The sequence below is a fragment of the Xiphophorus maculatus genome, chromosome 2, assembly GCF_002775205.1.
Source record: "Xiphophorus maculatus strain JP 163 A chromosome 2, X_maculatus-5.0-male, whole genome shotgun sequence".
Classification (NCBI taxonomy): domain Eukaryota; kingdom Metazoa; phylum Chordata; class Actinopteri; order Cyprinodontiformes; family Poeciliidae; genus Xiphophorus; species Xiphophorus maculatus.
Genome location: NC_036444.1, coordinates 3,800,188 through 3,812,719, shown reverse-complemented (window position 1 = coordinate 3,812,719; position 12,532 = coordinate 3,800,188). Strand labels below are relative to the sequence as shown.

Below are 12,532 nucleotides of genomic sequence, written 5' to 3'. Positions count from 1 at the left end.
TTTGGTTCCCAACATGCAGGCATGAGCCGGATCTCCCAGAACCGCTCCTGTAAACAAATGGGCCCTTCTGGACCGCAGCGTGTCGAGGTTTCAGTGTTTAATGGTTGAATAGAGACTCCTCTCCTGTTTCGTCTCCGTATCCTGTGGAGCTTTGTCCTCATTTCTTCTGCCATCTGTTTTTTTTATTTTTAATTATTATTGTAGGCAATCTGTCAAGAGTTTCTACACACGTCTGTGTCAAATCTTATCAGATTGTAAGAAAAGCAGCCAGATGTGGCACAACCTGAAAAATCAGACTGAACGTTTTTTGTTTGCAGCTGGAAAAGTGGCGCCCATCATGTTTCTCTCTTTTTCAGTTGCACTGACCTGCTTTTCCTGCTGGGTTATTATTATTACTATTATCAATTATTGTTATTATTATTGCTGCTGCTGCTGCTGCTCTGTGGCTGTTGTAATAAAAATACAAAGGCTCTTTGACAGGAAAAATAACTATGATGTGAAATAATTTCAATCAAAAATAAAATGTCTGTGAATATGTTTCAGCTGACTGAGTCATGTGGGTTTTCTTATTAGGATTTTAAGAATAAATTAAATGTCTTAGGAAAACAATGCAAAAATTCAACATTGCTTATTTTTAGAAGAGCAAAAACCAGAAACTGAAATACTTTTTGTCCAAAGAAAAATCTCAAAAGTAAAATACTGTTGTGGTTTTTGCATATTAAAAATATTTTTAATCTACTTCTTCTAACTCTTTGCCCCTTCTTTTAAAAATGAATTAAATTAACAGTTGAGTTTAAGTGACAGCAACCAGTTATGTATCAAAAGAAATTCAATCTACAGCAATTATTGAGATTTTTATAAGTTATCCACTCCATTCTTTAGTTTTAGAATGGAGGTTTTTGCATGTTTTGACCCGTCTAAGCCACCGTACGCAGATACATTAATGCACACACAGACGGCGGGTTCTCAGTTTTCACTTTATCAAAACATCTCCAACAAACTGGAGAGATTACTGTGATCATGAGGACTTGATCGCTGTTTAGGTGGCAAACTTTTTCTGCCGGACAGGAGCGGGGAGCTGAGCCACGATGTCCACCAGGGGGCGCTCCACCACAACCAGAGACAGATCCTCCAGCAGGTTCACAGACAGCAGGTGCTGTGGGACAAAGCAATAACGTTCAATCTGTGGAAAAGGTTTGTGAACTGATGCAAATGTTTTACAATATTTATGACTTGTCTTCTGCCACATCGTGTTAGGGGCATCGCAGACAGAAAAAGTAATTTTCTGCCAGAAATCTCAGAAATTTTCTGGAAAAACTAAAAAATTAGAGTTTGAAAAGTAGAAAATTTTCTGGAAAAAACTCAAATTTTGAGGCTCATCACTAAAAGTTTCTACAGAAAACTTTTTAAAATTCAAGTTAATCATTTGCTTGAAAAACTTCAAAAACTAAAAAAATGTCAGACTTTTCTTTAACAATTTCAACGGTTAAGTTTTCTCTTGAAAATTTCTAAGATTAAACTCAAAATTGAAGTTTCTTCTAGAAAATTTTGTCTAATCTAATCAGATTGACAAAATTGATAAATTCTGAAATTTTCAGGATTTTTATATATTCCAGAAAATTGAAATTGAAAATTTTTTGGTTTTTGCCCTATAGATATAAAGGGCATTATAAATAAAATCTATTAATTTCTGAAATTAACCTCAAAAATGTTTTTACTTTTCAAACTTTAAATTTCCAAGTTTTATTTAGAAATTTCTTAGATTAATTTTGAAATTTCTGATCTTTTTCTGTCAAATCGTAGACTTTCCAAACCCAGAAATGTTCACCTTTTTCTATCTACAATGGCCCTAATATGCAGTTGCAGTTTTCTGATTATTTTGCAGCAAAACGTTTTTAATTTGAACATTTTCAGCCCAAACTGCTGAGCTTCACACATGGTCAATTCCAAACCTGCACATTCAGAGCGTGGAAGTTTTACCTGGAAGTTCTTGCAGGTCTTGAAGGCGTGGCTTTCTCTGAGCCTTTGTGGCTGAGGAAGACTCCGGAGGATCATTTGATTATAGAACTTCGTCTTCGCTTCAGGAAGAGGCTGTGCAGATAAAACAGTAAGGTGACCAATGATGGTACCCTGAACAGGCTGGAAAAGGTCTAGTTACACAAAACATTTTCATTACCTTTTTTTTTGTGCACAAAATCATTCCTAGATAATGAGATTTTAGCTGTTTTAGGGCATCTTGCTATTTTAAATACAAATAAGCTGCTGCTGGCCACGCCCCAACTCAACGTTTACACTCAGACATGAAAATAGCTGTTAACAGATGAGCAATTATACAACCATACGTCTTTGAAAAGCAGTAGTTGTGCCTCCTGGATAATCAACAAGAATCCAGTAAGTGGTTTCTGGAGGCTAAGTCAACAAGAAAATACTTGTGATTTCCAGCAGCCATTGTACACCACATACAGTGGTAAAACCAGCTGACCAAATGCTGAAGAATTGTGGCTTTGCGTACCAGACTCTGGTCGATGATGCAGAACATGAACACGTCGTGCAGCATGATGTGCGCCGGGTTGTTGGGGTTGAAGGAGATGCTGGTGACCGGCGTGTCGCGCTGCAGCCACAGCGGGTGCAGGCCTTGCCTCTGCAGCTGACGGCTCCACTCGCTGTACTCCTTCTGCTTCAGGGAGAACTCAAAGATCTGCAAAACAACGACACAAACTTAGCAGGTTCGATCCTCTAGGTGAAACAGAAATGTCGCCGAGGCGCCCACCTGCTGGTCGGCGTGGACGGAGACGAGGTTGCCGGTGGTTGGGTGGATGGAGACGGCGGTGGGGCAGGAGCTGTAGGCCGGGACCGAACAGTGCAGCTGAAAACCACAAACAGATTCTGTTTCCTGTCACTGTTCTGCTCCATGATGTCCAAACAAAAGCAAACATCTGAGCTCACCTTCATCTTTCGAAGGTTGAAGACGTGGATCTCGCAGTCTGTGTTCGCCGTCGCGAGCCACTGACCGTCTTCACTGGGAGACAGGATGTGGATAGGCTGTCTGGAACCTGGAAACACAAAACAGATTAAGAATCAGGGAACATTTAATACAATTGGTTCAAAAAGAGACTAAATGAAACCTTTCTGCAAGGTTTCACCTCCAAACGACAGCTTATTAGGGCTGAAACAATTAATCGGAATAATTGTGATTAATTGATTATTCAAATAATCGTCAACTAATTTAGTAATCAACTCACCATTAACTGGATTTAAAAAAAAAGAGAACTAAACACTAGGTTTAGTGTTTAGTAATTAAGCCAAAACTGTATAAAACTGTACAGTAAATATATACATTTTGCATTTAAAAAAAAAAACAAAAAACGTTTGTTGTCCGTAAATATGTTTCACCCAGAACTCCTCTAGTGGCAGTTTTAGCTTCGCCTGGCTGTGATTCAATTGGTCAACACAAAAATTTGTCAACAGATTAGTTCTATATTGTATTAAGGCGGAAACGATTAATCCTGATTAATCAATTATTGAAATAATCATCAACTAATTTGGTAATCAATTAATCGTTAACTGGAACATAGAGACTCAAAAATGGGTCAGTTTCTGAAAGAACACCTTTAGAGCAGTAATTAAGTTGAAACTGTATAAAACATAAATACATTTTGCATTTATGATAACAAAACAACTTTGTCTGTAAATATGTTTTACCCAGAACTCCTCAAGTGACAGTTTTAGCTTCGCTTAGTTCAAATTCTGTAAAAAATAAAGCAAAATCTCCTATTGAGCACCGTTTCCTATCCAATTAGTAATTAGTTAATCCAAATATTAGTATTTGTTCAATACTGTATTGGACCTGAAACGATTAATCATGACTAAAACATTACTCAAATAAGCGTCAACTAATCGTTTGTTAATTGTTAACTGTAGACTCAAAAAAGGTAAATTGCTGAAAAAACAACTTATTCAGAGAAGTTATTAAACCCAAACTGTATAGATTTTGTATTTAAGATGAAATTGTTTTTATCTGTAATTACATTTTACCCCAAACTCCTCAAATGCCAGTTTTAGATTCACCTTGTTTAAAATCATTAAAAGAATGTTATGTTACTGCATTGTAGGCAATAAAATGTTTATTTTCTTCTTTGCTGATTTGCAGCATTACCTCAGTAGTTAACCAATCAGACGTTTCCGACGCCATGACATCATCGTCTGCCTCTGAGCAGCAATCCAAACAAACCTCCAGCGAAACTCACCAGACTTGTGTTTGAGGGTGTGAAGGTATTTACAGTCCGTCTGGTTGAGAGCGACGACGACGACGGAGGAGAAGCTGGAAGAGGCGAACAGCCTGCAGGAGTCCGAGGAGAAGCAGAGCTGATGCACCGACTTCAGCTCCCTGGGCAGCTTGGACACCTGCATGGAGGACGAGACCATAAAACGAGAGACGAGTCTCTGAAATGTTTCTACATGCTGCAGGATGATTGCAGTTAAGACCATAAAACAGCTGAAATAATTTCTAGTTCAGAGAAATAAGAAATCAAAATACTCCGCTCATTACAGCTGTGACTTTTGCTATTAATACTCTGTATGCTTTTTAATTAAAAGATGTATTTTTCTCACAGTTTTTGCTTTATTGAAATACATTGAAAATCTCAAGAATTTTTCAAAATTTGACAAAACCTTTACTCTCTTTGAAAGCTACATACTGTAAGCTATAAACTCCATTCAAAGGTTAAACAGGTCATAAGGCTTTTACCGAACTTCAAGTGAAGCAGCTTGTTGCCAGTTCTGCTAAAATTGAGATTTAAGTTTCGTGCAATATTTTACAATGTAATCATTCTTCAGCTGCTACAGAGTGCGCCCTCTGGTGACTGACGTTATTCAACTTTTACTGGTTTTTCACAAACAAACCTCTGTTTTTAGAAATTTCCCTCTACAGAAATAATTTATGCATCAAGACGTAGCCACAGGTGTCTGCTTTGAGGAAATATAAGAAGTATTACTGTAGGTTTAACAGTTTTGTCCATATAAAATATTTTCAGTCTTTCTGTTCAGTTAAACTTTATGTTTAAAATCTGTACTCTATTATAAATGTCCAAATCTGAAAGCTGAAATAAAGAAATCCTGCTCTTCGTTTGGCTTTTTGCTGATGAAAATGTGTTTCCTCACCTTCTGGATGCTGATGTTGTTGCTGCTGATCTGCAGCCTGTAGAGACGAACGGCGGCGACGGTGGCATAAGATAACCAGCTTCCACACGGAGACAACGCGCTGCAGCAGATATGGTCCTCGCCCTGCAGGGGGCAGCAAACACAACAATCAGTCCAAGTTTGGTAACTTGTGACGTTTCACACAGAGAAAACTCCAACAGAACCAGAACCAGTCACCACAAACCAGGGCCCAGTTGTTGTTGTTTTTTCAGCAGTTAGAACGGTCAGTTTCTGTTTCTGTCTGAAATCATTTAATTACTTTTGGAGCAGAAAGAAAAAAACACTTAAATCCAATATTCCAATTTACTGAATCAGTCTCTACTCATGGTTTCCTGTTTTGTAAAAAAGGCAAAAAGTAAAAAACAAAACAAATTTTTAAGGGAATTAGTACAGATTAAAAAACAAAAATTGTAGTTATATTTTGTTGTAAAGTTGACCTGAAGTCAATAAGACACACTAGTCAAACAAGATGGCGGCTCTGGGCGTGGTGACATCACTCTGAACTATGGAAACCCAAATGGTCCAATGGTGTAAAAATCCAGATTTTTTAAAAATTAAATATTCAAAAATCACAAATCCGATTAATCAAAAAGATCACAGCCCTACTGTGAAATTAAAACTGATTAAATAAATTTATTCATCCTAAAATATTTGGCTAACATGATGATGTCATGCTTTTCCTGCTTTTAAAATGATCAACCAAATAAAACACCCTGAATGTTTCCCTTCAGAATAAAATCATGGAGATTTTACTCAATGGTTTACTGGAACCAGTCAAACCATTTCAACATGTGGAGCCCAGATGGTTACCGTGGAAACACAACTGTCCTTTGCCTACCTTTGTCTTCAGCTGGATCAGTTTCTCTGGTTTCCTATTCACAGGTAGACTCTCTCCAGGTGTTCCTATCAACACACGGTAGAGAGCTGTAATCATTTTAAGGATAAACAAATATAAAAATATGATACTAATAACTAAAAATTCAGATTTTTAGGTATTAAAATACTTAAAATTAGGCAACTTTTCCTAATTACAACATTATTTACAGTAGCTGTAATAGTTATCTCCAACTTGGCCACTAGATGTCAGTTAATATGTTCAAGTTTAAGGTTCAAGTCTGATGTTTCAGACAAACAACAACAGAGTTTGTTTGGAGGCAGATGAAGAGCAAAATCCTTCAGTTTCAGTTTCAGTTATTTTCTGAGAGGCAGAACTCGCCGGTCACTCAGCCAGGAAGGTCAGTGCAGAGCGACTGGTGCTTCACCTGTTTTCACTGGAAACGTCTCTAATAACACAGAAGAAAGTTGCTAGATTTGTCACTTTTTAAAAAATAAAGTCTCTAGAGAAAAGAAAAGTCATTAAGTGTATCAATAAAGTAATTAAATGGGCCATCCTCGTCCTGACCACACCCCTAATTAACTCCCTATTGTCATCCCCAGTCTTGGCCACGCCCATCAATGTATCTTGGCTCCGCCCACTTTGGTGGAATTTATGCTTTTATATCAAGTTTAGTTACACTTAAGTTGTTTGTTTGACATTAATGAAACTAAATATCTGCACCTTTTGAGCTAAATTTATCCATTGTGAACCTGTTTCTGAAGACATAAAAACTCTTCAAAATAAAATGCCATCAAAGAAATACACTGCTCAAAAAATAAAGGGAACACTTAAACAACACAATATAACTCCAAGTAAGTCAAACTTCTGTGAAATCAAACTGTCCACTTAGGAAGCAACACTGATTGACAATCAATTTCACCTGCTGTTGTGCAAATGGAGCTTTGTACAGAACAAAGTATTCAATGAGAATATTTCTTTCATTCAGATCTAGGATGTGTTATTTGAGTGTTCCCTTTATTTTTTTGAGCAGTGTATTTAAAAACTAAAGAAATATGGGTTTAAGTTTGGCATTTAATGTCCACTGAGTGAACAGTGTTGCATTGCAGTGTTTTATTACTTTATGATTTGGTTTAATGCGTTTTCCTCACCATTTCTGTCGCTCTCTCCAAGCCTCCACAGCTCCAAATGATCCGGGAACTGGAAGAGCAGAAGTCCAGCTTTCTTTGCACAACTAACAAGGTTCCTCTAGAACAGAGAGGATGCAGGTTATTTCCAACTGACAGCATTTATACTACGCAGTCATGTGAAAACATGAAGACATGATGTAAAAATGTAATTTTTCTGTTTACATATTTGTACATATGGATATTTAACATCAGCACAAATGAAAAAAATAATAATGAATTTTAAGTTGTTTTTTAAATGCAATAAAAATGCAGTTTCTGATGAAGTATTAAATTAGAATATCTCAGCATGACATGATTAAATATCATTACTTAGGAGTTTAAAACAGTTTTTTTTTCTGTTTAAGCATTAAATATTTAGCTTGTTGCGCTCCTGACACTTGAGGAAAGAGAAAAAGTGGCGAAATCCACTCAGATAGAAGCTGTGCTAAGGGATTTAAATAAACCTAAACTGAAATCATGGCCAAGTCAAGCTGTCCGAGTGAGTTCATCCAGGAAGCCGACCGCAAGACGCTACATGAAGTCTTCTAAAACCACAAAATATCCTCAGTGTTGAGATGTCTGAATCAATTCATAAAAAATAAAAAAAGAGAGTCCAATTTCTTTCATGAGGATAAATTTATGCTCATAAATGTTCCTGTATATATCCAATTTTTCAACATGTTTCTGAAAACATCTTCTTATTTGTCATTCAACATCATCTGTGTCTCTCTTTGCTCACAGATGATGTCGCTGCCTCCTGATTGTGTTTTTTATTTCTGTGTATTACTTCCTCTCATACACAGTAAGATTTTCTCTTCCTGGACTCACGTGTGGGAAAGCAATTTTACGAAGCGCAGACTCCTGGGTGTTCTTCTCCACTTTGTCCAGCAGGGGTCTCACCACCAACTGGGTGTCCATACCTGAAACGAACCAATCAGTTCATCTTAAAGCTTTAAAAATATTTTTATTTTATTTTCCAAAAGATGAAGGCTTCATCTGAAGACATAGCTGAACAAGTGAGACAAAAACCTCAATGCAAAGTAAATATGACACTCAGATGTAGCAGCGAATCAACTCTGACCTCCAGAAATCACGGCCGAGTCGGTGTGAACCAGCGCCCTAACGTCGTGCGAGTGGTTCTTAAAGGTTCTGGTCCGGACCCAGAGCTTGTCCTGCTGTCCCACAGTGGAGGAGATGAACTGGAACTGGACAATGGTTCCTTCGGACGTCCCAGCGATCACACTGCTCTCATCCTGTCAAACACACCATTTCTTTATTTTTTTTTCTTCGGATAGTGATACTTACATTCCTTCTGACAAATTAAATAAATACAGAACTGTAGATATGACTTCAGTTAATAAATAAATAAATAATCAGTTCACATTCAACATTTGCTCTTCTTCTTCTGTTTCTATCCGGTTTTGGCTTGTAAAAACAGAAATGAAGAATATAAAAACAACTACTGATTAACATTACTCTATGCTGAGTCAGTGAATCTTAGGTCTGGACAATATGGTTGAAAAACATATCACAATACTAATTATGATACTAGTCAATAATTATAATAATCTGATAATTATTAATTAGTTTTTTGTTTTAAATATTTGAATTATTGCCAAACTGGTGGCGTGACCTTTCCTCTTTTATCCACAGTTTTAACTTCATACCGGTTTTTGTTGTTGTTTTTTTTAAGCAGTTATTAAGCACAGTGGCAGAACCTGAAGCTGCTGCTGGGAAAGTTACTCAACAGTTCGTTGCTAGGTAACCAAAGAGTGGGTAAGTGAGTCGTTGCTAGGCAACCAAAGAGAGAGTTACTTGATTCCACAAAGAAAGGTTAAGAGGCTTAAGACTTTCCTCTGACTACATCTCCCAAAATGCTGTGTGTTGTTTTCTAGAAAATAACTGAGATTAATCTAAAAATGTTCTGAGTTCTTTTCCGGCAGATTTTAGACTTTTCAAACAGAAATTTCTACGTTATTATTTTTTTTTAAGAAAATTTCTGAGATTGATCTAAAAAATGTTTTAGTTTTTTTCCAGCAAATTGACTGACATTAGCCTCAAAATTTTAGTATTTTTCTAGAAAAATTTGGGCTTTTCAAACTCAAAAATGTTCTTGCTTTTTCTAGAAAAATACTGAGATTAATCCCAAAATGTGATTTTTTTCAAGCACATTTTAGGATTTTCAAACTCAGTTTTTTCTAGAAAATTTCTAACATTAATCTAAAAATTTCTGAGTTTTTCTGGCAAATTTTGAACTTTTAAAATTCAGACATTTTTTAGATTTCTTCTAGAAAATGTTTGACTTTTCAAACTCAGAAATTGTCTTAAGAATGATCTCTAAATTTGTGAGTTTTTTTGTTGAAATTTAACTTTGTTTTCTATTTTCTATGGTCCTAAAACGCCGTTCTACATATTTGCTAACATCCAAATCCAACATGCTTTACTTGTCTTGGGTTTGCTACCTGTGAAACGGCCAGAACCAGGACATCCCACTTGGTGACCAGATGGGTTCTGATCAGAGTTCCAGTCAACCCGTCCCAGATCTGGACCTTTCCTGCAGAATCGCCGCTGATGATGGTGTGGTCGTTCAGAAAGGCGACGCTCCAGACCACCACCTCCCGGCTCTTTGAGGCTCCAACGCCTCGGTCCACCAGCAGCCTGTGAGTGGCGTGGCCTGCAGTCAGAACCAAACAGGAGGAAATAACGGACCGAGAACCCAAAAACTGAGCAGACTTTCTGTATGGATCGTTTCAGGATGAAGTCACCTGTTTCCGAGTCAAAGATCCGGATCATGTCCATCATTCCTGCTGCTATCTGAGCACCAGACGGATGCCAGGACAGCGATATGATCCGACCTGAAAGATTAAAAATGTATCTGATTTTTCTGATCGATCAAACTGTGACTCTAGTGAGTTAGTTTTAATTTATCATGCAATTAATTCATTTATTACTCACTACGACAGGACTATTCACTATTACACAACATAATTTATTACTGTCTTGTTATAGTGTTCTACATAGCAGGAAATATTTAAACTAATCAAGCAATTCAATAAATTTAACTTTGACTAAACCACTACAAATTGTATTTTTCTAGCCATTCAGAGATGGACTTTCTTTCTCTAGTGCTTTGCATCACTGTTTTTCTTTCTAAGTCTTTACAAAGAAAGAAAGTGTGTAATTTGTTACTGTGCAGATTAAAGTGTGAGTGGTGGGAGACTCACCTTTCTGTCTGCTCAGGTTCCTCTGAAACTGAATCCTGTCCTCCAGGACCTCAAACATCTTCACAGTCCCGTCTTCACAGCCAGCCTGTCAGAGAAAACAGAGCTGGATCAGTCAGACCCCAAACACAACTTAAATCTAACTGGGACCAGGTCTGTCACAATAACACATTTTTCTGGACGATAAACTGTCCCAGATGTTTTTACGATAAAGAATTATACTGTTGTTTAGAGACCATTTTTCAAGAAATATAACCGTAATGGCCTAATAATGCAAGGCCACATTCTCACAGATCAATAAACTTTAAATTCTAATGAACAGTCGACATTTTAAAATGTTAGTGTTAAAATTTATTTAAATAGCACTTTTAAAAACATCTTAAAACTGCTGTACAAAGACATTAACTCAGTAGAATGAACACAGAATGAAACTAAAACATCACAACAGAAAAGTTTCAGTATCAGGCCTCAATTAAATGTCAACATATAAAAATAAGTTTTAAAAAGTGTTTTTAAAATGACCCAGACTGCAGGCCGGTCTAATCTGGAAAGGTAACTTATTTCAGAGAATAAGAAATATCCAAAATTAACAACAGAAACAACAAATAAAATAAATTATGAAGTCTCTGTAAACAAAATTGTCCTTCAAAAAAAGGGGCCAGTTTAGAACAAAAAACCAGATTGAAGGCTTTTGTCATCCAGTTATTGGTAGAAAGAGAAAAACAATAAATAATGCAAATGGAAATTATTCAGTTTGTTTTAATTTATCATGCGATTAATTGATTTACGCACCGCCAGCAGCGTCCCCTCGCTGTTGCCGCTGATTGTCCAGATTGGTCCTCCGTAGGCCTCGATGCTGTAGCGGGGCCTCAGGTTCTCCAGGTCATACTCTGTGATCTCCCCGTCCAAACCGGCGCTGAACAAACGACAGCCGACCCAGCAAAGCGCCTCGATGGACCGCCCGTCCCGCCCGGCGATGACCTGAGCATCAACAGACCCAGGAATCTGTTCAGCTGAAGAGGAGACGGTGGAAATGTTCCAACTAACCACAGGTTTGATCCTTTACCTTCTCCTGGAAGTAGTTGTCGGCAAAGTTAAAGATCTCCACGGCGCCATCTGCTCGGGCCACGGCCAGCCGCTCCGTGTGGCTGTTGAAGGCCATGGACCGGATGGCGCTGGGCATGTAGTCAAAGAAGCGGACCCGGTGCACCTTAAATTCCCCCATTTGGATCTGGGACAGAAAAAAACACAAAAATATAAAGAAACTAAATAACCAGTTCTAAAGTCCTTTAGGTTATTAACTGGTTATTTGTTAATAGCTTTAATACTTAAAGCTATTAAGTATTTTCTCTGTATCTCAGAGAGAATATACTTTAAAACAGAGTTCCTAAAAAATAAAGGCCAAAAAACCATTTGCCATAGTTGAACCCATTTGTGTAGAGTTTTAAACTGATATCAGTTAAAAATAAAATCAAATCTAATCATTAAAAAACGATTCAAACCACCAAAAATTAAATGACATCTTTTTAGTTTCTAATATAGACAAGTACTTTCTTAAAAGTTTAAATCCTAAACTGCCTAACAATAATTCCTTAAATCTTAATAACATTTGAAGGAACATGATATATTTTCATATAAAACCTTTGATCGTGTCATTAAGAAACACTAGTTATTCCGTCATAATACCATTAATAATCCGCAATTAAAATGTAATTATTATTTACGGATTTGATGAAAAGTCAGCTGAAATTATTATTTTTATTAATATTATTGCTCTTATTAGATATCAGAACTTTTAATGGGACAAATGTATCATGAAGCCGCTCAGTTTCCTGTAAAATCCTGTTTAAATCTAAAGAACGTGAAGAGAAAAATAACAGTTAGCTCCAAATGCTAACGACACCTGAAGCGATGTGTCGTTTAAAAGCACTAAAACGCCTCATAACTCAAGTACAACAGTTACAAACTTTCTAAAACTCTCACTTTACTTTATTGTCAGAAAAACTCACCTTAGATTTAACGCTGCACGTTTCAAAACATCAGGAACCACGTTGACGACGACCCGGAGCAGGAAGTCCAGGGGGAAGTGCGTCATGACGTAACCTGCA

At 37.0% G+C, this 12,532-nt stretch overlaps 1 protein-coding gene across 1 annotated transcript; it reads right to left on the bottom strand.

Annotated features, from left to right (window-relative positions):
* Positions 1–963: 963 nt before the first annotated feature.
* Positions 964–12,529, bottom strand: utp4 (UTP4, small subunit processome component). The gene is made up of 17 exons (XM_005795793.2): positions 12,434–12,529; positions 11,491–11,655; positions 11,217–11,405; positions 10,428–10,512; positions 9,969–10,058; positions 9,666–9,877; positions 8,285–8,456; positions 8,032–8,123; positions 7,186–7,282; positions 6,038–6,102; positions 5,161–5,283; positions 4,248–4,404; positions 2,947–3,053; positions 2,771–2,866; positions 2,513–2,698; positions 1,981–2,091; positions 964–1,156 (listed from the first exon to the last, which is right to left on the bottom strand). Exons 2-17 carry the CDS (start codon positions 11,647–11,649, stop codon positions 1,040–1,042), a joined length of 2,058 nt encoding a protein of 685 aa, XP_005795850.1. The 5' UTR covers positions 11,650–11,655; positions 12,434–12,529; the 3' UTR covers positions 964–1,039.
* Positions 12,530–12,532: the final 3 nt, after the last annotated feature.